Raw genomic sequence first — 27,500 nt, forward strand, 5'->3', positions numbered from 1 at the left:
CCAACACACCAACAAGCCTAACCTAGAACTTATATTAAGAAAGCTGTGTGTGTCCTAATCAAAACACTTGGGAAATTACAGAGGCCCCGGTGTGGCCATAGAGAGAGAAAGAACATGTATCGAGGCCACGTTTTACTACACTGAGCACTCAAAATGCTATTGCTTGCGCAAGCTACAGTATTATTGCATGCAAGCACTCTAAATGCTCTTATTGCGTGGCCACAAATGAATGAGATACAATTCATTCCCACGTTTTGGATAATTCGCTCACACAAATTATGCCTGACTCACCAAACTAGGTCACGATAGGTCAAACTAAGTCAAACTAGGTCAGACTGGGCCAAACTAGGTCAGATTAGGTCAAACTAGGTCAAACTAGGTGTTGCAGATCAAATATGAAGTAAGGTCCAGCAATCGCATTTCTTATTTTCCACCTAAAATGTTATCAGAAACATAATTTTAGATAACCGTTTGATGGTAAACGAGAATGTTTACAAACAAGCCACCATTTTGTGAATGTCACCATTTTCTTCACACGAGTCAAGCACCCCACATTGTCTATGAAACTGCACTGGTAAAAGTAATCAACAACCTCCTCATCTCCGCTGACTCTGTCACCCTCAACATCCTGATCCTACTCGATCTTAGTGCAGCCTTTGACACAGTGTGTCATTCCATCCTCCTCCAAAGGCTGCACCAACTGGGTGTTGAGGGCACAGCACTCGACTGGTTTTCCTCCTATCTCACTGACAGACATCAATTCTTCTCCCTCTCCGGCCACACTTCTTCCCCCTCCCCAGTCACACAGGGGGTCCCCCAAGGCTCAGTCCTCGGCCCCTTGCTCTTCATCTGCTACATTCTCCCCCTTGGTCACATCATTCGTAAACACAACCTCAACTTCCACTGCTACGCTGACTGACGACACCCAAATATACATCAGCACACAATCCCTTCACAACCCACCCCTCAGTCACATTGAGTCCTGCATTTCTGAACTCCAAACCTGGATGCAGTATGGCTGCAGTATGTCCAGAACATCCACCTCCACTGGCTTCCAGTCAAGTCCTGCATCAATTTTAAGATCATCCTCATCACCTACAAAGCCCTTCACTCCCTTGCCTCCCGTAGCTAGCTGACCTCCTCCATCCCTACATCCCACCCCGGAGGTTGCGGTCCTCTGACTCCGGTCTCCTCTCCATCCCCACCACCAACCTGTGCACTGTCAGTCCCAGAGCCTTCTCTGTTGCCGCACCCACCCTCTGGAACTCCCTCCCTCCAAACATCCGCAGTGCTACATCCCTGGACTCAAATCCCAACTCAAATCTCACCTCTTCACCAAATTTATAAATGACTCTGCCTGATTTCCCTCTTTTCTTTTCTTTTTTTGCTTTGTTGTTACCTTGTTCCTCTGATCTCCTTCCCCTTAGCTGCCCCCCCCCCCCCCCCCCCCCCTCTGTTAAGCGACTTGGGTTTCCTAAAAGGCACTATACAAATCCAAGAAAGTATTATTATTATTATTATTAATATGTGACCTTTAAATAATTAAATAATTTTGGCAGTACACAAGGCCAAGTCATTCATTCCAGTCATTAAAAATGCATTGAAATCAATGATTATATAAACGGCAACAACTAATAAGCATATACACTGTAAAAATTAACCAGCATTTCACAACATTTAACAGTATTATTTTACAGTGACATATTGTAATCAAGGCCCCCTGTAATATCCCAACAAATACATGTAAAAAAGACAGTATCCTTTGATTTCACGTCATTTAAATTATTATTTCACAATAAAATACTGCAATCAAAATCCTCTGTAATATCACATCAGATTTTGTAATCTCACAATAGCATAGGAATATTTCACATAATTTAATTATTATTTCACAATAAAATACTGCAATCAAAATCCTCTTTAATATCACAATCAATGTACAGCCCCCCCCCCCCGCGCCCCCCCCCCCCCCCCCTCCTCCAATGGTACAGTTTCTACGTCAAATGTATACTCTCTTTTTTAATTTTTTTTTATCTGGTATGTCATAAATATCTATATGTTTCATACTGTCTTTTCTTGAATAAATAAACAACTTAATTAAATCAATTTCAATATTTAATTTGTTTGCTTCTGGGGATTTTCATATAAAGAAATAACATATCCATTAATGTGTGCATGCAATGGTTACATATACAAGGGTCATGTCCTTAGCTCACACATTTACACAGACAACCAATGTTGTTTTTCACTTTCAGAGCTGTACGTTACCTTTTTTGCGCATACTGTACTAGTAGTAGTAGTAGTAGTAGTAGTAGTAATTATTAGGGCAGGGGTGGCCAACCTGCGGCTCGCGAGCCGCATGCGGCTCTTTGCCCGTCAATGTGTGGCTCTTCCATCCATACAAAAAAAAATTAATTAAAAAGAAATTATTATAATATTTCTTTTTTTATGTCACTCATTCCATAAGAACGTAGAATACACATTTACAGACTTTTTTTTAAATGGCCCATTTGCATGTTCTTGGTATCTGATTCTAGGACATCTATGAATCTCAGGGAATATATTCCCAGTGTCAGAAAGATTGTGTCTGTTACTAGGCTTGAGTAAATTGTAATGAACCAAAGGAGAATATACATTTTTTTTTATTATTATTTTTTATCTTTGACTGTGAATACCGCCATGCTAAAATTTACCAGACCTGAAAAATCGAAGCAAATGAATAAAGGGAAGATGATTAAACAGAAGGTTTTGTAGATACAGTACTGAATTCTGCCATCCGGACACATGCAATTTGAAATATGATTATAGAATATAGAATATCAGGCCTATACATTACCTTAATATGGCCAAGTTGCACATCTATGGATCGGGCCAAATCTCCCCTTTCCAATGGCAGAGTTCAATCTGGATTTAGTATCACTAGGCGTGATTCACAAACTGTGAATGAAATCTACTGTAAATACAGTTACATTTTTTAATAATTTCTCCACCATTTCTCATCATATTGCAACACTGTTTTTTGCTAGACGTTCACAGAAAGGTAGAGAAACTAACTGCATTCTGTTTTATGTCAATAACGTTTAGGTTTGTGGGAGATAATCCAGAAAAATAAGAGAAATAAAAAAGTAAATCCAGAAGTCAGATGATTGACAGGGGCTGGCGTGAGCTGGATAGTGTAGCTTTTCGAAATTTGAAAGCCCATCGAAAGCCCTGGGTATCTTCCTTCAAAAGACTACACTCACTTTTGGCTGCTCCACTTCCTCCTGTCAATATGCGCCGGTTTCCGACTCAATGCCCTGAGATTTGCTCGAGTCCAAGTCCGGGTCATCAGTGCTCAGGTCTAAGTCGAGTCACAAGTCCTGAAAATCAGTCCTGGACTCGAGTACTACAACACTGCTGCACAGTGCACCTTTCTCGTGCTCACAATGGATGGTAAATGGACTGCATTTATGCAGCACACTTTTCCAAGGCACTTTACAACAAGCGAGAACTAATAGTATCTCGTGAATAGATTTTTGCTCAATGTAGTTAAAAGAGCCCTCTGTATTCTCTCGCTCTCTATGGCCACTCTGGGGCTCTATAATGTATAATGTATACTTCAGTGGATACCGTGATACTGTGAATAATGTATACTCAGTAGATAGTAAATTATAACACTACCTCATGCATACTGCACCTTATGTGACACTGTGAATAATGTGAATATTCCTCAGCTAGTCAGATAGTAAATTATATTGACCATATTGATCAAATTGTTTACACTGCCTGTGTTGTTTTTTACTACCTGTATACTGTGTTGTTTTACTACCTGTACCCCCCCCCCCCCCCCCCCATGCTGCTATGATGCCTGAATTTCCCCAAGGGGATCAATAAAGGAATATCGTATCTTATCTTATCTTATAGGAAACAAAAGGAAAGGTTTCTCTGTATATGGTATACCATTCTGTATGGTACGCGGTACACGGTAGCGTCAGGGGGACGACTGTGTCCGTGACAAATGCATGCAGCAATGTCTACACAGTGGTCCCTGTTGTTGTGAGGAGTGGAAACACAATGAGCGTTCTGGGTATAAAGTTCTAGGTTAGGCATGTCGGTGTGTCGATGCACCAAATGCAGCACGTGCTCCGCTAACAACACATGCGCGCACCTAGTTGTCTATCGACTGTAATGCCAGTGGTACACAGTTCCTCCATTCAAAGAAGTCCTCCATTAAAATTCTACTTAGGTAAAAGTAGAGAAGTATTTGCTATTGAAAAAATTATTTGTGTATTCCAGTGCTTCAAATTGACCTCTAACAGTTATGTTAAAGTGGTATGTGGTCCAGTTATGTTACTCTGATTAAAGGTTATGTTAAAGTGGTATGTGGTCCAGTCATGCTGCTCTGACTAAAGGTTATGTTAAAGAGGTATGTGGTCCACTTATGCTGCTCTGATTAAAGGTTATGTTAAAGTGGTATGTGGTCCAGTCATGCTGCTCTGATTAAAGGTTATGTTAAAGTGGTATGTGGTCCAGTCATGCTGCTCTGACTAAAGGTTATGTTAAAGTGGTATGTGGTCCACTTATGCTGCTCTGATTAAAGGTTATGTTAAAGTGGTATGTGGTCCAGTCATGCTGCTCTGATTAAAGGTTATGTTAAAGTGGTATGTGGTCCAGTCATGCTGCTCTGACTAAAGGTTATGTTAAAGTGGTATGTGGTCCACTTATGCTGCTCTGATTAAAGGTTATGTTAAAGTGGTATGTGGTCCAGTCATGCTGCTCTGATTAAAGGTTATGTTAAAGTGGTATGTGGTCCAGTTATGCTGCTCTGATTACGTCCTCTTGAAATTGATGTGCTTCAAATGTGAAAGTATATAATATTCGTACATTTTGTCATGTTTTCTATGCAAAATATTTTTCTTCAAAGTAACTAGTAACTGATGGGTTCAGATAAATATAGTGGAGTAAAAGTATAAAGTTCCCAAAAATTTTAATACTCAAAATTGTTGCTAGAAATTGTACCTAAGTAGCTTACAGTACTTGAGTAAAAATGCTTAGTTATATTCCACCACTGTGTAATGCAGGGGGTGGATACACTAAGTGCATGACATTCCCTACGTGCATAGAAATTACAGCGTTGCTTAATACACCACTGAAAAGCTGCAATTGTAGTCAATTGCACCAGCTGCACAGGGCGTGCGGGTCTGATTGCATATGCGAGAGCCTCGCTGTGTGAAATAGGAATCGAAGCAAAAGCATTTCCAATTCAGATAATAAATTGTCAGCCGTCCAGGCGCCGCTTGGCGACCTGCCAGCCTGCTATTGACGAATGTCAGCTAATTTATGAGGTTGAAAACCAAAGGCTACTCTTTTATACGCTCCTGGGGACCCGGGGTACAAGGATAAAGTGGCGAGGGAGAAGACACGGGGAAGCCTTGCAGCTGTGCTCGGAGAAACAGGCATGTCGACTCACGTTTTGTTTTATTTGTCACATATAAGGTACATGTAGATTACAGTAAAATGCTTGGTTCTGTATGACGCTCCTGAGATTCATACAGTAAAAAGGTGACAAAAAAGAAAGACTAAACACTATACAAAATATACAATATAAAACTAAAACTAAAATTTACAAAATGCAAAAATGAGGTAGAAGACATTTGTAAAAATAAATAGATAAAATGTGGTGTAGTGTTTAAAACGTGTTTAAAGTGAATGTTTATGGTGAATGTTTAATGTTTGCTGTAGCATAGAATTACAGGTTTTCAAGATGGTACCTTTCTATACGACAGTGTGCGATAGCGCTCGGATGATTGTCGATTATTACTTTATCTACCAAATGCGACGTGTGGAAGATGTCAACAAAATGCTTCCTGTAACGTCGAATCGGAGTTTCAGTTTATCAATATGGTCAATGCTGATTATTATAACAAGTGTTAGGCTATATGGTGTAGCCTACAATAGACCCACTCGTATTCACATGATGAGATGAACGGCTGCTTGAGGTCGCTGCTTCTCCTGCAACCCGCGCTTGTCCTCCCTGGAGGACTTCAGCCATGCTAGCTATGTAGCTAGCGTTAGCTTCTTTGTCTCTCGGCGAGGGTGTTGAAGCAATATTCTTGCTTCGGGAAAGTTCACTTTCTACATGAACTAGTTCAGTTCACAGTTCACACATTTTAAAATGAACTAGTTCAGTTAATAGTTCATAATTCAAAATTTGGAACTAAAGTTCATGGTTTCAAAAATGTTTATAGTTATTTTTTCAATATGCTATTATTTGTCAAAATTATTGCCACAACCCATATAGAACCACAGACAGCAATCAGAATACTGGCATTTCCATCACACTGTGATTATTTATCAGTGTTTCCCCTACCATTGTGTGTGTGTGTGTGTGTGTGTGTGTGTGTGTGTGTGTGTGTGTGTGTGTGTGTGTGTGTGTGTGTGTGTGTGTGTGTGTGTGTGTGTGTGTGTGTGTGTGTGTGTGTGTGTGTGTGTGTGTGTGTGTGTGTGTGTGTGTGTGTGTGTGTGTGTGTGTGTGTGTGTGTGTGTGTGTGTGTGTGTGTGTGTGTGTGAATATTTTGAACGAAGTTATACTGTGATAGAGTGCCCAGAATGAACACGTTCACAATTACGTTAATCTAGTGGAAATACAGTATGTTCAGTTCACGTTCGCCCAAAAACCTCAGGCAAACTACTGACGGGTTGTTACGACATAGTGGTGCTGTAGTTTTATCTAAGAAGTTAGCATTAAATATAAGGGTTTTGTATTAAAGTCGTGCATGGTTTTTGGGAGCCTCTTCACTAAGCTGCCATCTTGGTTTCGTCACCGTTGATCCCCGCGCTTGTCCTTCCTGGTGTAGCTGCTAGAAGGATATTTTCACAGGCTGTGCGCTGACCATGCACACAAACCTTGGTGTAGCTCCAGTGTGAGGTGTAGTGTGTTGACGTGGCATATGTATGCACAGGAGATTAGACTACATGTTCCAATTCCAAGGTGTGAAAAACCACATCTATATGAAATTACCTTTGCCAGCACAAAAACGATGTCACCCATGTGTGTAGTGCCTGTGTCTCCATTGTGGGTCTATGTAAATGTTTGGCGCGTGCGTTCAGAGGTTTGGTCACATCTTAGAGGTCTTACTGAAGTGAGGCCTTTGGTGGGCTGGTGTGTGTGTTTGTGAAATGTTTGACACATCATAGTGTGTGTGTGTGTGTGTGTGTGTGTGTGTGTGTGTGTGTGTGTGTGTGTGTGTGTGTGTGTGTGTGTGTGTGTGTGTGTGTGTGTGTGTGTGTGTGTGTGTGTGTGTGTGTGTGTGTGTGTGTGTGTGTGTGTGTGTGTGTGTGTGTGTGTGTGAGGGAAGGGGGGCAAGCAGGTATTTTCTCCACTCACTATATTCCTTTCCCCCTTCTCATCTCCCTCTCCTCCCTTCCCTGTGTGCAGCCACATTACTGGGCAAATTGGGGCCAATAGACTCTGCATGAGGTGGGGTTATGAAACAGAAAGAGGAGAGAAAGAAGAGAGGGAGAGAGAGGGGGAGAGAGGGAGAGAGAAGAGAGGGAGAGAGAGGGGAGAGAGAGATAAAGATAGATGGATACAGAGAGGGAGAGAGAGAGAGAGAGTCAGCACCACAGAGAGAGAAAGAGAGAGAGATGGACAAAGGGATGGAAACAGGAGGAAGAGAGAGAGGGAGGGAGGGAAGGAGAGAGAGAAGAGAGGGAGAGACAGAGAGAAACAGAGAGAGAGAGAAAAAGAGAGAGAGATAATGGAGAGAGAGAGATAGATGAAGATGGACAAAAGAGAGAGATAGATGGATGAGAGAGAGGGAGAGAGTAGCCATAGAGAGAGAGAGTAGCCAGCAAAAGGGAGAGGGAGAGACATAGAGAGAGAGAGAGAGTAGCCAGAAAGAGAGAGAGAGAGTAGACAGCGAAAGGGAGAGACAGAGAGAGAAAGAGAGAGAGAGAGAGAGAGAGAGAGAGAGAGAGAGAGAGAGAGAGAGAGAGAGAGAGAGAGAGAGAGAGAGAGAGAGAGAGAGATAGAGAGAGAGAGATTCAGCACCGGGAAGAGAAAAGAGAGACAAAAGGGAAGGAAACAGAGGAGGGCGAGAGAGAGAGAGAGAGAGAGAGAGAGAGAGAGAGAGAGAGAGAGAGAGAGAGAGAGAGAGAGAGTGACAACCTCAAATTAAATTCCCATCATGTCAGTGTGGAACAGAATTCAATAGTGTTTATTGGCAGCCCCTAGCCTGAGGGAAATTACATTCTGGAGGCAGAGCGTGGCGTGAGTGCACACACAAGCCACACCACACACGCACACACACACACACACACACACGCTTACTCACAAATTCACACACATACTGTACACAAGATTGTGTATGTCCACGGATGAGTGAAGCCCTCTGGCCAATGTAAGCACGCAGGAGACTTATCCCCAGGACTCCATCTGTTAGCTCCGGTGTCCGTCCCTCCGTCTGTCTGTCTGTCTGTCTGTCTGTCAATGGTAAATTGTAAATGGCTGTTTTTTTTATATAGCGCTTTTATCCAAATCGCTCTACAATTTTTTTCCTCACATTTTACCCATTCACTCACACATTCACACACCGACGGCAACCATGCAAGGTGTCAACCTGCTCATCGGGAGCAATTAGGGGTTAAATGTCTTGCTCAAGGACACATCGACACGCTGCCCGGGAGGAGCGGGAATAGAACCGGGAACCTCCGGATTGCCAGACGACTGCTCTACCTCCAGAGCCACTGTCGCCCCGTCCATCAGTCTGTCCGTCCGTCCGTCCGTCCGTCTGTCTGTCTGTCTGTCATTCAGCCTGTACAGTATGTCAGTTGTCTGCCAATACCTGCACACATGTATGACACTCAGTACAGAAGTCAAAGTTACGTTTTAGTTAGTTTGTTTCACTCATATAACCTTGCTCATTTGTCATTTGCTTTCCTCCACTCAGACTCTATTTTGTCATTACAGTGGTGGACATGGGATACGGGTGTATCTATTGTAGTGGCTTGTACCGCGTGTGATTGTTTCTGTGTGAGAGCTGTTCCCTTTTAACCACAACCCCCTCTCACCCACAGCCGTGGTGATAGCAGCATAATGGGAATCTGTTTAAGTTTTATGCAGAGCACATGCAGGGCCTATTACTGCTGTCTGTCAGATGCAGATCCACTCTAAATGGCTAACAATCTCTCATCCCTCCCTCTCTCTCTCTACCTCTCCCTGTTTTTCTCTCCCCTTCTTTTTTTCTGCCTCTCTCTCTTGATATATTGCTCCCTGCATCTTACTCTCTCTCTCTCTCCCTCTCTCTGTCTCATTATCATTATTATATTATTCTGTGTATGTCTCACTCTGAAACTTTCACCAACTTGCTCTGCCTCTCACTTGCGCCGTCTTTCTCTCTCAATCCCTCCATTTCTCTCTCTCTCCCTCTTTATCTCCTTCTCTCTCTGTTCCTCTGCCCCCCCCCCCCCCCCCCCCACTCTGTCTCTCTCTCCAGGAGCCTGCAGAGAGACCAGTGCGTTCTGTGGAGGATGTAAAAGCTCTGTTCTACTGTGAGCTGTGTGACAAGCAGTACCTCAGACACCACGAGTTTGACAACCACATTAACTCCTACGACCACGCACACAAACAGGTACACACACACACACAAACAAGTTGCTACGCACACAAACACACACCACACACACACACACACACACACACACACACACACACACACACACACACACACACACACACACACACACACACACACACAACCACATTAACCCCTATGACCACACATACAAGTACACACACGCAGACATCAAAACAAATCAAATAAAATGTATTTGTAAGGCCTGACAACACACGTTAATGTCCCCATGGGCCAGACACGTCTTCTTTAACACTATGCCGTCCGTCCACGAGTATATACGTGTTTCGGTGCCATGCGTTGTGGACCAGAGCCACGTATATACTCGTGGCAAGTTGTTATTGTTTTATTCCATATTTATAATGCTATTAACGTCCGCTATCGAGATCCATTACCTACCCACATATTTGATTTTCGAAACATGCACTACCGGCCAGATCCGCTTAGGGGCGCCATCGCTCCACTGCAGTATCATTGAGGGGATTTAAAAAAAAAAAACGTTTACAGTCCTGTGGGCGGATCATATGAGCCTCGATTCCAAACGAAGACCCTCCATCTTTTATCCAGTTACCGAACGTATTTTTCAGCCTGGAATAATGGGATTTATGATTAGCCAATGTACATATCGATCTACCCGAATCCGATGACTAATGAAGAAATACTGCCGGCGATCACATGGCCTGACGGTAGGACACTATTCACATGGCCTGACGGTAGGACACTATTCACATGGCCTGACGGTAGGACACTATTCACATGGCCTGACGGTAGGACACTATTCCCCCAAATTACAGCTGGATTGGACATTGTTTTAAAACCTAACGTGATGATCAGTGAACATGGCTGATTGAACGCACACTCTATTGCTAATCAATAATACTAATCGGCGTTCCCTGCCGCACCCATTTCACCCATAGATGCTCTGTAATAGTCCGGATGCTACGCAGTTTGTTTTATTTCATTTGTATATATACAGCAGAAATGGCGTTTGATATAACGGCGCCAACGTTTAGCCTATTATCTAGCTCCCCAGAAAAAAGACGAGACGAAAGGCGCGATAAACCTTATATTCACGACGCTATAAAATGACAACCAACCGATGGATTTTTATTTTCTTTAAGCCATTATGAAGGCACGGTTTATGCACTCAAGTGACAATGAGAATGGACAGATAGCAATAATATAAATGATATATATATCTCTTAGAAAGTACATAGGTTTGTAAACAAACCGCAGTCCTCTGAGGCATAAAGCACCGCAAGACTGCGGACGCCAAAGTGTTAAATAAGTCAAGAAAAAACATCATAATAAATCAAGAACAAAACAAAAACACCATAGAGTCCAAAAATAAATAAATGAATGCAATACTCCCAGACATAACGGAACGTAGACCAATCGCAGTCACTCTTATTGTCTGGGACCAAATACGGCCACGCCCCATTCCCAGTAAAAAGTGGGAATCTCTAGAATGTGTTTTGGGCGACGGTGTTTACGGAAGTGCGAGGGTAGCCTCTCAAGGTGACGATACACAACACTTTCTGTTGTCAGTAGATGGCAGCATTGGTTTAAAATTAAAAGGTGAAAATGTTGAAAACTACAACAATACATTTCCCAAGACCTTTAGCACAGGTCACAGGTCACTGGGACGTGTCTATTCTTTGACGCGATCTGAACAGCGGTAAACTATTCATGCAACCTCAGTACAGTGACCGCGAATGGTAAACTAATTATCTTAACAAAAGTGCATCATTAGCATAATGTTTGTTGTCTAAAGGGAAACAAAATGGTACAATTTAAGATTTTAAATGTTATCCGCATATATAGGACAAATAAAACATCGTTAATGTGTAAGAAACCTCAATGAAAACGGCGCAGGGTAAGTAATATTCGCTATTGTTATGAAATGTGATAGAATCCTATAAAAATGTGGACGCATTTGGTCACCGTGACGTTACCCCACGCGAAGGCGCCTAAGGAAGTTCCAAGTCAGTCAGAAGATCCTTAAGAACTTCTACTCATGTACAATAGAGAGCATCCTAACTGGCAATATCACCTCCTGGTTTGGGAATAGCACCGCACAAGACCGTAGCAGACTACAGAGAGTGGCACGTTCAGCCGAACTCACAATTGGAGGGGGGCTTCCCGAATTATCAAGAACTCCAGCCACCCAAACAACTGCCTCTTTGAACTGCTGCGGTCAGGCAAGCGATACCGGAGTCTCATGGCAAGCACAGAAAGACTCAGAAGAAGCTTCTATCCCCAGGTCATCAGGTTGCTCAACGAACAATAACACTATGCAACAACCATCAAACACACACATCCACACGCACGCACTCACTTTAAACAAACAACACACTGCAGCATCCACTCTCCACACTTTAGAACACCTAAACACACTTTATATTTATTGGTAAAGGATTTGCACTACAACCCATACCTCAGTACACCTTACTGTAAATTGTACCTAAATTGTACCTCATCCCATTTCTGCTTTGCACTATATAGTATATTGTATATTAGTATATTGCATAGTATATTGTATATTGTATGGTAACTCAGTTACTTCTATTCTGCATCGAACATTGTACATATGTATATACTGAACACTGTGTCTACGTACGTGACTTCTATTTTTTACTTCTATTTTTACATGCTATACTATTTTATTTCATACTTATCTTTTGTCTAGCACAGTCTATGGAGCGTAACAGAAAGAAGCATTTTGTATAAAAGTATTCTGTACTTCTGTATGACAACTATTAAAGAAACTTGAAACTTGAACTTGAACTTGAAGGTAAGGAAAAACTCACTAAAATCTATAGCAATAGGAAAAAAATGCACCACAGGCAGTGTGGAGGGGAGAAACCTTAGAAGGGCCGTTCAAGGGGGGATCTCCCTTCTTAGATGTCGGTGATAGTAGTGTTGCAATAAAACAGGCGAACAGTTGGTAAGCATGCACTCACATGCGTAATGAAACACAGATAAGTGCATGCAATAGCAACTGAACATTTAGAAATATTTTTAAATAGAGCTGATGGCGGAACTATTTGAGGCATGGGGGCGGCGCAGAGAGGGTCACTTCAAAACAAAATAATAACGGTTCCGGTTCCGGGTCGAGAATGGGGTAGACCTCTCTGAGCCACGCTGTGACTCCCAAACGTTTATTTTACTTTAAGAAGCCTCTTTTTTTTTTATTCCAAGATAATTGAACCATTACCATGCGTCATCCATATTTCTACCTGTCTTATTCGGCCATAAAAATTTAAGAAGAAAAAGCGTAATGGCTGCGCAAGTCTTAAGAAGCGAGACCGGCCCTGTGGATGGGCCCACCATGGTTAAGCTAATGGATGAACTCAAGCTAGCTTTCACCACGCAATTCAGAACGTTTGCCGCCTCGCTCGAATCCAGACTTGACGGCTTCCAACTGGCGGTCGCAGACCATACTCAACGCCTGGCCTCCGTAGAAGACGGCCTGAATACATGGTCTGGTAGGATGGAAGAGCTGGAGGCCAGATGCACAGCTCAAGATGAAATCATCGGCAAGCTAAAAACCAAGCTAATTGACGTTGAGTCGCGCAGCTGGCGTTCTAACATACACATTCTGGGCCTAGATGAATCCCTGCACAGCAACCATCCCAGTGTCTTTTTCGCAGAAATCCTGGTGGAAATCATGGGGAAAGACGTCCTCGCTACGCCACCTGAGCTCGACCGATGCCACAGGATGCTAACACCAGTGGTGCAGTCGTGGTCACACGCGGTTACACGGCGTGTTACCAGATCACTGAGGCAGAAGTATGCGCGATCGCGCACGGATGTGTACTCGCGTGTACGCGCACACAAAAATGCGCTGTATCCATTCGTTGTGACTAAGTACCCGGCCACCGTTTTACATAACAAAAAGCGCAGGTAGACTAAGTGTCTGGGTGTTGGCTATCTGAATGCATCTCCCCCTTCATTCTGTGTGACACAGGCAGTGGAGGTGAATACTAATGTGGCTCGGATATATTGAATCAAGCGTCTGTGCTGCGCGCCAGCTTTCCACGCGCACATTCACACAAATAGAGAGCAAGAAGAGCTTGTATGATAGAAAGATTGCACTTGCGTATATGCGCTTGTGTGTGTGTGTGTGTGTGCGTGTGTGTGTGCGTGCGTGTGTGTGTATAAATCAGTTCTGTGCGCATGCACGTACCCGCACGCGCGTGCACGTGGCGTGGCGTGTTACCAGTTCCCATATTACGACTGCACCACTGGCTAACACCCAAACCAGCGCCCGGCTCCAGGCCTAGGGCAGTAATCGCCCGCTTACACCACTATAAGATTAAGGAGGCTATCATCCTGGAGGCTCGTAAAAGGAGAGGGAATCTGACATACAGAGGGAAACCAATTTCAATCTTCGAAGACTACTGCCCCGAGGTGGTCGAGCAGCGATCACACTACCAAGATGTCATGGGGCCCCTGTACAAACGAGGATTTAAACCATCGCTCCAGTTCCCTGCGAAACGTGTCATCAAGGCCAAGGATGGCACGAGGATACATCTACCATCACCCAAGGACGCCGTGGACTTCCTGAAGACCCGGCCCAAAGAGGCCCCGACACCGGCATCACCAGATCCAGACGCGGATCTGACATCGGCTTCATCAGATCCAGACGCGGTAGTAGCATGATTCTGGGCCGTTAGCATTCTGCTACAACTATCACACAGAGCGGGGTGGCATTTAATATTTTATCACATATGTAGTTATGGATGATTACTTGACGTTAAGCTTCGCCTGGAAGTTTATCTTTTTTTTCTCTCGATATCTGACATAAGGGGTGGGGGGGGACAATTCTGCTGTATATGACTTTTGTACTGTTGCATGGCTATAGCACATGCCACGGGCTGGGGGCACTAAGTGCTAGCGTTCCGTTTCGGAAGAAACGGGACCTATTTTGTTTAGGATATTTCTACCACGCTTATAACTTACGCGCTACACCAGCATCCAGCCGTGTTTTGGTTCATTGCCACCGGGATGTGTTTACTGTTGCTTGCACATTTAACAAACTGGGGTATCGTGACTGCGCCAGCTGGGCCTTGTCGGCTACATACAGCTAGCCACCCGCTACAGCTAGCACTCGTCAATATCTGCTGTCGACAGGTGCCCGCGTGGAGGCCTAATCGCACAAGGTCAAACCAGCACCATGGGAGATAACAGACCTACGGACAAAGTATCGCCCCCTCCCGGCCTGGTGGATGTACTGCACGCCTGTCCGATTGCAACATGCTTGAAAGATACAACCCCCCCCCTTTTACCACTAGTTCTGGGCTCCAGTCGTTGACCTTACTGATATCTTATGGTTCAATTTGAATTTTCTTGTTTACTCTACACTTTGAGGCACTTGTGTATAGGGGAGTTGGCAGTTAGCCACTGAGAGATGGTTCTACGAATGGTAGGTTTGAAGTTTCTGGAAATGTTGGTAAGTCCCTGTGATGTTGGGGAAAGACCCACTGGTCCCACACCTTTATATGTTTTTAATGTCATTAATATTTGTTTTATGTATGGCTCAAGGTACATGTGCTTAGTGTATAAAATAAGTGAATTTGGCAGGCCCACAGGCCTTTCCAGGTCTGCTCTGTCTACACACCCCCTAATATTATATGGCTATGGCTAACTCTGAGAGCTTTAAGCTCTGCTCCTGGGATGTTCGAGGTCTTCAGAAACTAGCGAAGAGGAAGGCGATTCTGACTTTTTTGAAGAAGGAGAATGTTTCTATTGTTTTATTACAAGAAACCCATATGGGACCCAACGACACCGCTAAACTCCAAAAGAGTTGGGTGGGACAGGTCTTCGCCACAAACTATTCTACATTTAGTAGGGGAGTGGCCATACTGATCAATAAAAATCTCCCCTTTAGACTCATAACTTACTCTTTAGATGGCCAAGGTCGCTATGTGATTATCAAAGGGGTTCTTAAGGGTAAAGAAATTACATTTATGAATGTATACTGTCCCCCAGGCTACTCCCCTGACTTTCTATCCAAAGTATTTACTGAATTTAATGGCCTGGCCTCTGAGAATGCTTTTGTGGGCGGAGACTTTAACTGTCACCTTATACCGTCTCTTGAAAAAAACTCCGACCCAGTTTGGCTCCCCCCTCTAGGCAAGCAAAGATGCTCTCCTCCCTATGTACAGACATCGGAGTCTCAGATGTCTGGAGAACCCTTTGCCCATCCGAACTGAAGTTCACCTTTTTTAGCGGCCCACATAAGAGCAACAGTAGAATAGACTATTTCTTCATCCCTTCCTCTAAGCTCTTTCTAGTATTGTCCTGCACAATCGGAAGTATTGTTTTGTCGGATCACGCCCCTATATATCTGGTCTACTCCTTGTCAGAAGAGAGGGCGCTGTCGAGACGTTGGCGTCTTAACCCATACCTCCTCAAGGATGATAGGTTTGTCTCCTATTTCAAATCGGAATTTTAAATGTTCTACTCAATTAACTCACATTATACAGATAACCCGTCTCTGCTCTGGGAAACATACAAGGTATTTTCTCGCGGACTGATTATGTCTTACGTATCATCCAAGAAACGCAAGAAAAATGAACAATGCAAACTTCTTGAATCCAAACTAGCCAACCTTGAGAATCAACATGTTTCAAACCCAGCCCCGGCTGTGCTTATAGAGCTTACGGCCACCAGAACTGCGTTAAACACTCTTCTGATCCAGGACGCCGAATACTCTCTTAAATTTGCCAGACAGAGAATGTACGAACACGGTGACAAGCCTGGCAGGTGCCTAGCTAACTTGGCAAAAAAGAGGGCTGACACCCAAGTAATAGCCTCAATCTCGGACTCAAACGGGGTCAGGTCCTTTGACACCAAAACTATTAATAAAGAGTTTGCCTCTTTCTATGCCCAACTCGATAGGACTGAACGACCCGATGGTGCTCTCTCTGACATACAAGCTTTTTTCGCTGACTTGCACCTCCCTAAGGTATCGAAAGATCAGAACTTGCTCCTTAACGCCCCAATTACGAAGGAAGAAACTCTGTGCGCCCTTAAGGGTATGCCATCTGGTAAGGCTCCGGGCCCGGATGGTTTCGGATGGGAATTCTATAAGGAATTCGGTCATATTCTCTTGGATCCCCTGCTGGCAATGCTTAATCATTCCTCTGAGGTTGGGATATTACCCCAGTCCCTACGGGAGGCTAATATTTGCCTTCTCCTTAAAAAGGGTAAATGCTCTGAAAAGTGTGCCTCCTATAGGCCTATAGCTCTACTTAAATCTGACCAAAAATTGCTCTCCAAGATCCTGTCCATGCGCCTAGAAAAAGTGCTCCCTTTCATTATTAACGAAGATCAGACTGGTTTTATTAAGGGTAGGAACTCTACCGACAACATGTGACGGCTCCTTAATATCATCCAAATGACTCGTGAGATAGACCACCCCGCGGTGGTTCTGTCTCTCGACGCGGAGAAGGCATTCGACCGTGTAGAATGGCCATATTTGTTTCTAACCCTCGCTGAATTTGGCCTAGGAAACACTTTTATTGACTGGGTCAAGGTTCTTTACAACTCACAGATGACGGCGGTTCTGACTAACAGGCTTAGGTCTAACAAATTTCCTCTACAACGGGGGAACCCCCAGGGGGACCCTCTTAGCCCTTTACTATTTGATATGGCCATAGAACCACTAGCCATTAGGCAGTCAGCCGCGGTCTCAGGTATTAGGGTGGGTGAGAGGGAGCACAAAATCACTCTTTACGCGGACGACGTACTGATCTTTATATCTAAACCTGACTCTTCCATTCCATGTCTAACCTGCATGATTTCCACATTTGGAACCATCTCAGGGGTACAAAATAAACTTTTCCAAATCCGAAGTAATGCCACTTGGGACACTTAAATCCATCCCAATTCTGCCCGAGCCCTTCCCATTTCGCTGGTCGCCCTCCGGCTTTGTTTACTTAGTATTTGTGACACCCACCTATGTGTTTAAGGCCAACTTTCCCCCCCTCTTAGACACCATAAGGGCAGACTTAGTTAGATGGGCCCCTTTACCAATCTCCTGGCTGGGTAGGATAGCCCTCGTCAAAATGAACGTACTCCCCAGACTATTATACCCTCTCCAAATTATTCCAGTGCTGCTGACAAACAAGGTTATCAAGGTGCTAGAAGGCTGGCTAAGCTCATTCATTTGGAATGGGAAGAAACCGTGTATGAAAATGGCCCAATTACAGATGGATGGTGAAAATGGGTGTCTAGACCTACCTAATATTAGACATTACCAACTAGCAGCACACCTTAGGGTACTTGTCGACTGGTTCAGATCAGACCCACTATCAATCTGGCTAGACATTGAATCCTCACAATCTAAGTCAACCCTGTGGAACCTACTATTTATCAACGACTTTAAGTCTGTTAGGAAAATATGCTCTAACCCCATCACACTATGCTCCGTCAAGGCCTGGAAGACTGTCCGTAAGGTGGAGGGCCGAGCTAAGCTGACCTCTCCTCTTACCCCGATCGTAGGCAATCCTGACTTTAAGTCAGACCAAATTGGCGGCGGCTTCAAGACCTGGCATACGCAGGGCATAACTGATCTTGGCCACTTGTTTGATGGCCAGACCCTAATGTCCTTTCTTTTTTTAAATACTTACAAATTAGGCAGTTTATCACCAAGGACACCTCACTGTTAATTAACAGTTCCACCTCACAGGTGGAGAAAGCCCTCTCCTTGCAGATTCCTAAAAAACAAATATCTATCTTCTATAGTACTCTAAACCTTAATTCATCTTTATCTTCCCTTGTCACTAAACAGTCCTGGGAAAAATACTTGGACATAGAGATCACGGACAAGGACTGGCAGGATGCATGGACCTAAGCAAGAAATATCTCTGTTTGCAACCGCACCAAGTCTATCCAAGTTAGAATCTTACACCGCATTCATATTACCCCTGCCCTTAAGATTAAAATGGATCCCAATGCATCCCCACTCTGCTTTAAATGCAAGATAGAGATTGGAAACCACGTCCACTGCTTTTGGTCCTTTGTAAAGCTCCAGAGCTATTGGTTTGACATCGTAGACGTAGAGGAACTATCTGATATATTCCAGACCCCCATCGAACTGGATCCCCTCTGCCTCTTACTAGGCCTCCCAGATATTCATATTGCCAATTTCAAACATAGGAGACTGTTCAATTTGTTGACATTTGCTGCTAGGAAAAACATTCTGTTGTTCTGGATCAAGGACGAGGTCCCATAAAAGAGGTCATGGTACAATATTATAATGGAATGCATTCCCTGTGAATACATCACGTGCATGCTGCACTCTAAACTGGACACTTTCTATGAAATATGGGACCCATATCTGTCTCGTATCGGGCCTGCACTGTCTGCCACTGTACTTGGTGGGTTTCCCCATTACCCATAGCCTCCTTGTGGACCAATGCTGCCTTGTGTTGTTTTGTTAATGCTGGTATCGTTGTTGAGGGTCTCATGACAATTGTAAAGGTGCAAACGTGTTCATGCCCACATACACACACACACAACACACGCACGTACACACACACAGAACACATATGCACTCACACACATGAAGCATGCACACATAAAATGCACAAGACTTACTAAACACACACACATAAAACGCACACATAGGGTACGCACAAGCACATAGGTAAAACACACATATAGTACACATACTGTACACACACACGTCGCACACTTAGTCTATTTTAGTACATCTGTCCTAACACTGGCAGGGATCCGAATCCTCAAGAGCCACCTCAAGGATACACAAACATGGTTGCTAGTGCCTGAGCCACATTTATTTTTATTTTTATTTTTATTATTTTACTTTTTCTTGTTTGTCTGTCTCTTGTCAAGGTCATTATGATTCATGTTACTGTTATTATTGTTGTTGTCGCTGTTGTCATTGTTATTATTATTATTATTATTGTACTGTTATGTTCTGTTTTATGTATGAAAATAAAATAAAATAAAAACATGTATAATAATAATAATAATAATAATAATAATAATAATAATAATAATAATAATAATAATAATAATAATAATAATAATAATAATAATAATAATAATAATAATAATAATAATAATAATAATAATAATAATAATAATAATAATAATAATAATAATAATAATAATAACACTGTCGAAGAGAGGTTGTGTTCCTGGAGCTCCCGGAAAACCTCCTGATTTTAAGCTGAAAACTGAATGTTGCCCAAAGGGAATCTTGGACAGAAGTTGTGCCAAACCAATTAGGTTATAAACACAAGCTCGTTGTTGAGTGTTAGTTCTGTATCGTATGGCCCCGCTCTGCGTCACTACTGCACTGTACCTCGCTCGTGCACGCGCACTGAATAAAAAATTCCACAATGTACCTTTACATCCCAACATCCGTCTGACCACACCCCTATCAGCTTACCTTCATAAGCAGGTGTGTGGCCACCTACTCGCCTCCTTCTTCGCTTTCACCACAAGGAAGTGCCTTCGGTAGATCCCCACTTGACGAGGTTGCTAGTTGAAGAAAGTTGAGACGAGTTTACATTGTGCTTATTTTTTTCTTCTCTCATAAATATTCAAGAGAAAAATCGAAGTCATAATGTCTACTTCGGAGAGTCGTAGAACCACTCTTCACCAGCGGTTCTCCATTCCCGCCTCCGTCGTGCGTTCTGGTGCGGGGCTGTTGCCGCGTTCGTGGTCGGCAGCCATGCCCGGTAGGCATCCGATGGGTAGTTTGCCTCTCCGAGGAGCCAGTGCACCGGTGCCGTCGACTCTGCGATGGCCTGGTCCTGGCTCTGGTTCCTCTGGTTCCGGGGAATCGTCCGTTGTTGAACGGCCGGTTCCGTTGGTTCCGGAGGATTTGAGACGCAAGCTTTTTGCGTCTGCTCGGTCCCGTCGCAAGATGGTGTCCTGCAGACGTGAACGGCCTGGGTTTGGGGAATTGCTGGAGACCAGCGAGGATGCGTCGGTCTCTAGCTGTCCAATGAAAACAGAGGATTGCATGGTAGAGGCGGACGGGATCTTGTTTGAAGGCCCAGTAGAGACGAATATCCCACCCGTCCAGGTAACACTGGAGGGGGGTGATATGTCTCCTTGGGGCGCCTTGTTCGAGGATGTCAGGGAAACCCCTCGGCCTCTTCGGCAGGATGCCCTACTATCAGCCACATCAGACTGTGGCTCCTTAACCAGTCGCAGCCTGCTGCATGTGAGGGATGCGTGTTCGGTGGAGGAAAGTCTGCAGGGGGAACTGCAGGCTTTGTTCCCCGAGCTTATGGCGGTGGCGGCCGCTGCAAACGGCGTGCCGCAGCCACTGCCTGCTCCTGTCCCCAATGATCTAATAGGTCATCTCTGGCAGCGTCGCCCGGTGAGAGGGGTGGACGTTGTCTACCCATTTTTCCCCTCAATGGGGGCCTATGTTCGTTGGGGCCAGGTGGTGTCCCACATCATGGGCCTCACTCCCGCCTACGGACCAGTTACGCGGGTGGTGGGTTTGGTTGAAGGTATGAGAGAGGGTGTGCCACGGCTTGATAGGCCGATGGCCGCTCTCCTCTGTCCGGATGTGGTGTGGGAGCCGTTATGCAAGCCGGTTCTTCAAGGAAGATCGGCTAGGCGGTTGGCGTATTGGAGTGACCAGTCATTCATCACGGGTACACAATCGCTGGCTGCTGCGTCTAACATCGCACAGCTGGCTAGATTTGTATCCGGGATAATGACGGGCGGCACGGAGCGGTCGGAGGTACAACATGATCAGCTCACCCAGGCGGCAGGAGCTGTCCTGCATCTGACCCAGGTGCAGGCCATAGCCTCTGGGAAAGTGCGCGCCCTGGCTACTCTGATCCAGCGCCACCTTTGGCTGGAGCAGGCCCGTGTGCCGGAGAAGAAGAGGTCTCCTCTTCTGACGGCCACCCTCTCCGATGCTGGACTGTTCGGGAAGGCCCTGCAGCTGATGACCTCAACATGCAGAGAGATGGCAGAGGAGAGATCCGTGCTCCAACCCCATTTTCCACCTCCCGTCATCGCGGGTGGAGTCAGAAGGCTTCCGCGTCGTCGAGGTTCCTCCGCCGTGGCTGCCAATGCCTCCATCGCCACTGCTGGCCCGTCGACGAAGGCCAGGAGGAGAGACGGTGCTGCTGCTGTAGCCGGCCCATCTACGACCGGAGGTGACGGTAGGGATCGACGAGACCAGCAACCGATTGCCTACCGTCCCTCCGGGGCTTCTCGGGGTGGCAAAGCCAGAGCGGCTCGAGGCAGCAGACGCCGCTAGACAGTGACTTTTTTCCCCATGCGGTCCCCACTGTTTACCCCTCCCCGGCCCTCTCATATTATTTGTTGATTAAATAAAAAGTCCCCTAAAGGGGGACTGTATTTTTTGGTTAAACAAACTGTGTGTTTCTTCACCAAAATATGATGAGGTTGAAAAGTGTGAATCTACATTGGTATACATTGATGGATGAGTTACGTTCGTGTTATGAGATTAAAGCAAGGTCTGCAGAATTCACTCGGTTATAGAAGGGTTTCTATCTCGGCCTGACGCTCCACATGCAGGTAGAAGCTGGTTGTATGGTCTGTTGCTTACACACGAAGTAATGTTGAACTACAACACTGTTGTGTTAGTTGCAGTAATGCTCGTATACACACGTTCCACGGCCTAGCCGTTATACTCTCTATCAGTGTTTTTCTATGTACAACATGGAATGCGGGTGTAGGATTCACACACGCACACGACTGAGACTGTTGGGCGCTCAGATGATTAATGAGGACCGGGCTGCTTGATGTCTCCATTAGCGCTCATGTATGTGTTTATGCTGTCTGTCTGTGTCATGTATGTGTTTATACTGTCTGTCTGTGTCATGTATGTGTTTATACTGTCTGTCTGTGGGTCTGTCTGTGGGTCTGTATGTGTTTATACTGTCTGTCTGTGGGTCTGTCTGTGGGTCTGTATCAGGGGCGTTTTTAGGGTTAGAAAACATTGGGGGCTTCAGCCCAATTTTGTTTTTAAGCACAGAAATACGCAATTTTAGATTAATTAGAGATGAATACTGAATAACTAGAATCATTAGAGGTTCTCAAAGTGAGGTCCAGGTCCATGAGAGGGATATGGGCAGTCCCTAGAAAATTCAAAGTTAACAGGACCAAATCATCAGTTTCTTATTTATTTATTTATTTAGCCAGATAAAACATTGATCTGGTCCAAGAAGCCCCAACAGGAGTACAAATATACATATATACACATATATATACATATAATATATATACATATACTGTACATACATACACATATACACCAATAACAAAATAAAAACACAGTTAATTGTAGATACACAATCAGGTTTAAGCACTATAAAAATGCAGCAGGTGAGTTCACCTGTCTTCAACCAAAATGGAAGGAGAGTGAAGTACTGTACACAGAGAACGTGAAAATATACAATACATTCACCAAACACTACACAAGACAACCAATGATGCAGACTGATGAAAATATAAATTTTCTCCCATTTTCCCAAATCAGTCAACATGGAGAATCACAACAAAAAATTATCTTGCCAGATCCAGCTAGGCAAAGAGATAATGTCTAGTATTTTCTGTTTAAATAAAAAAAAAAAAAAAATTGTGTTACTGTAATTTTAACCTGTACTGGATACAGTATTTTATGTTTGTCTGATATTTGCTGAGCTTACAGTGTTATGCACATAGTAGCATGAAAACTGGGACATGTATTGTTGTGATTCTCCATGTTGAAATGTTGACTGATTTGGTTATATGGAGAGAAAATGTTATTTTTTTCATCAGTCTGCATCATTGATTTGGGTATATGTAGATAAATAAATTATATTTTCATCAGTCTACAGCATTGGTCTTGTGTAGTGTTTGGTGAATTTATTGTATATTTGCACATTATCTGCGTACTTCACTTACAGTACTCTAATCACTGAGAAGTAGAATTGCTAAATGTGTTTTAGGTTAAGCACAGCAGTGTGTGTAACTGGTTCAAACAGAATTAAGTCATTATGTAACGTGTGTTTCATATGGTAACAAAATTAGTGTATGGTTTTGACAAGTGTTTAATTTAGCAAAGGATCTGAGGTGTTCTGATAATTGTGTGTGTGGTTGTGCTAATTGTGTGTTTTGAAACACCGGGCCCCGTTTTCAAAATCATGCTTAGGCAATCGAAAAAAAACTATTGTGTGTTTCATTATATACATATGTTTCAGTCTTCTCATTAAAAAAAGATTCGATTTTTGGGTCTTTTCCTGCCTTTGGTCCGCTTTGCATTCACATCTCAAATGAACCGCAGCAGGGTTCACTTGCAAGAGTGAATGAGCTTTCACACCACCCCAAACCAACCGGACTATCCGAGGTTCGATTAAAGCTTATTATAGGACACTGGACATGGGTATGGATGGCTCCAGGTGCTGCTGCGTTAAAGTGCACATCTTCAATATCTGTACTATTTAAAAGCACAGTGCAGGACACACTCAAAGGTTATCGCACATCAGAGATGGCAGTGGACATGTATGACAGGACAAAGGCCATATGTAATGGCCTTTGGATTGAGGAACATACTACCAGCCAAAGGAGGAAGCAGAAAAGGATGGACGAGTATGTAGTTGAGTCATCTTGTGGCACAAGCTCAGACCTCAGCTCAGGAGATCAGCTGAGACAGAGACTGTTCTATCCAGTCGTCGACAGAATGCTGCAAGAGCTTGAGAGCAGGTTCTCATGAGTTGGATAACAATTTATGAGAGGCATACAGGCATGTTATCCAGCCTCAGACCAGTTTCTCTCAGTGGAATTGCTGCAACCCCTCGCCACACATTACAATATCCAACTATTGCCAGAGGAGATCACAGTTGCAAAGTGTTTCCTGGTCAGGACAGGCAGAGATGCAGTCCCTACTATCCAAAGTGTCTTTTCCCTCCTGGATGATAATAATAATAATAATGCATTTGATTTATAAGGCGCCTTTCAGGACACTAAAAAAAAAGTCCACAAATCTGTGAATGAAAGAATTATAGGATCAAATGAAAACTACTTACTAAAAATGTTTAAAAGTACTAAAAACCAACAAAAAATACCAAACACTAACAAACATTCAGCACAGACAATGGGGATGCTGACATAAAAAAAAAAAAAAAGTAAAAAAAAAAAAAAAAAAATTTTTTTTTTTTTTTTTTTTTTTTTTTTTTAGATCCGGGGCTAGGAGAAAAACATCCGGGGCTAAAGCCCCGGAAGCCCAGGGCTAACGACGCCACTGGTCTGTATGTGTTTATACTGTCTGTCTGTGGGTCTGCCTGTGTCTGTATGTGTTTATACTGTCTGTCTGTGGGATCACCAGAACCTAGCGCGGGCCACTAGATTAGCCATCATGGGCGTCAGGCCAAGATCCTCCGACCGCCGTTTTAAGCCGAGCAGAGGACCCTAGCCTGGGGTCGGCGTTTCGTAAATTGTTAGCTAACCCCCATAGCATCAACAACAACCAGAGCTCGCAAGCAAAACAGTACATACCCAACCTGGAAACCACCGCTTCTCACAACAGTCGGTGCGTCCTACAGTCCAGCTGTGTTGCTGGAGGGTTTTTACCCCATCCAGCCGCAGCAAGGAGGATTGTAGTTGGGAAGCATGTCAGCGTATTTTCTCGAAAATAGTGAGAGAGAAAATAAAGATATGATGTCAACGTATCTCTTGTTTTCCAACTTTCTTCTACTAACAACCTCGTCAAGTGGGGATCTACCAAAGGCACTTCCTTGTGGTGAAAGTGAAGAAGGAGGCGAGTAGGTGACCACACACCTGCTTATGAAGGTAAGCGGAAGGGGGTGTGGTCAGACGGATGTTGGGATGTAAAGGTACATGGTGGAATTTTTTATTCAGTGCACGTGCATGAAGTGAAGTACAGTGCAGAACAGGTGCTGAGCAATCCATTAACGTTATAGAACCTATTGTAGGATTTGAAGACGGGTGCATCTTTTTGTTGCATATCCGTGTTCCAATCCCCAATAAGAATAATTTCTGCATCCTCAGCTCCAGCTAAGCACGCATCCAACACATCATAAAAGCCATTTTGGTCTGGCGGTCTGTAAATTGTGCCAACTAGAACAGATTTAGCCCTTTCAAAAATAATTTCTGGTGTCTTTATGAATGTACAAACAGACGGTCAACTCTGATATTTAAAGGAACTCCTAGTAAGATTTCAACATCAACATATCATTTTTAATTCAATGTCCATACGTTCACACATAGGCGAAGATTTAGGGGGGGTTACAGGGGACATGTCCCCATCAATGTTGAGAAGACGTAATATATTTATTGTCCCCCCTCAAGAAATATAGCTAATATGAAAGACAACCCCCGCGATTACTGCAGAAACACAATGACACAGATGAGAATGAAAAATAATTCATGAGACTGTATGAACAAGTCTGATCAACAGGAGTTCTGCTGGATGGCATTATGACACAAATGGAGCTTTTCCAAATAAAACTTGCTTCAACAACAAACATAACTCCACATTTACTGTTAGAAGGAGCTGTTTACCCTCTTGTAGCTTCTCCAAAACAAATCCTATATGGGAAGATGGCGGGGGGGGGGGGGGGGCAAAATCTCATTTGGAACAGCAAGCAATGGGGTTTACGGGGGAAACGTGGTCTGATCACGAGAATTAGGCTACCAACTGTTTCGGCAGTGGTCTCATTTGTTTACTGTAATTATACCATCACAAGTACATCTGACAATGATATTTGATATGATATATTATTGTTGAACATTCTCTTTGTTAAAGCTTTAATGAATCATGTTCCCCGAGCTTGTCCAATCAATGACAAACATCCTTTCCTCAAAAAGGAAAAAACGTGTCATTTTCTGGAATCTTTCCTGGAAGATTTAGTTCCATTTTAAAGTTAACAACATTTGTAAGCCATATAAGCCAGTTGATATCTGTGTGTCTGCTTTGTGTAGTTAATGAGATTACCCACACTCTGGGCAAGATGGTTTGAGGACAAACGCCTTGTCCAGTCCAGTGTAGGGTTCAAATCACTTGACTTATTATTATTATTATTATTATTATTATTATTATTATTATTATTATTATTATTATTATTATTATTATTATTATTATTATTATTATTATTATTATTATTTATCATTATTATTATTATTATTATTTATCTTTATCATTTTCTTTATTATTTCAACACGAAACTGATGGCTCAAAGCTCAAAACATTATTCCACTGTGTTATTCCAATTCAGACAAGACAAAACCAAAAGGCTATTAGGAGAAGGTCCAATGAATTTGCTTTCAGCTCTGTTCGCATGTCTTCAGGCCTGTGGGCTAACGAGCTGAAGGCTACACTGATGATGGTGCAATCTCCTACAGCTGTCCCTAGTGACAGCAAAGCACACACACACACACACACACACAAAGGCACACTCTCGTGCACCCAGCCATGCACACATTCCTCTACAAACATATCTCCCATCCAAGCCGCCTCCCACTCCTCCCCTCCCACACGGAGCAACATGAAATAAACATGACTGTTCCTTCACTGTCATTGTTCTTTGAAAATGAATTGGAGCAACTGCAGGCCAGTGTTAATGCTTTGTTGTAGCCAGCGGCGAACACATGAAGCAAGCTGCACAAGGCGCCGAGCTGACAATAGCCAGTGGCGCTCGGTGAGAAAACACGGACACGCACACTCAAAGGCAAACGGGCGCACACGCTGGAAACACAGACACACATGTCATGTAAAAAAAATTGGTAATGCACTTTCTCTCTATCTCTCTCGAACACACTCACACACGGATACACAACCGCATGTATGGTGCACACACATAGTGTATGGCGACTGTCCAAACAAACTGTAGTCAGTCACCGAGAGACTAA

The 27,500-nt window shown here is 43.7% G+C and overlaps 1 protein-coding gene across 1 annotated transcript in view; it reads left to right on the top strand.

Annotated features, from left to right (window-relative positions):
* The window catches only part of znf804b (zinc finger protein 804B), a gene marked incomplete at both ends in the record, with an annotated part of 141,164 nt that overhangs the window by 68,461 nt on the left and 45,203 nt on the right, over positions 1 to 27,500 (top strand). The window contains 1 exon segment of the mRNA XM_084336694.1: positions 9,477 to 9,611. Coding sequence (XP_084192820.1) covers positions 9,477 to 9,611 — 135 coding nt within the window.

Source organism: Notolepis coatsorum (assembly GCF_963971535.1).
Source record: "Notolepis coatsorum genome assembly, chromosome: 19".
Lineage (NCBI taxonomy): Eukaryota > Metazoa > Chordata > Actinopteri > Aulopiformes > Paralepididae > Notolepis > Notolepis coatsorum.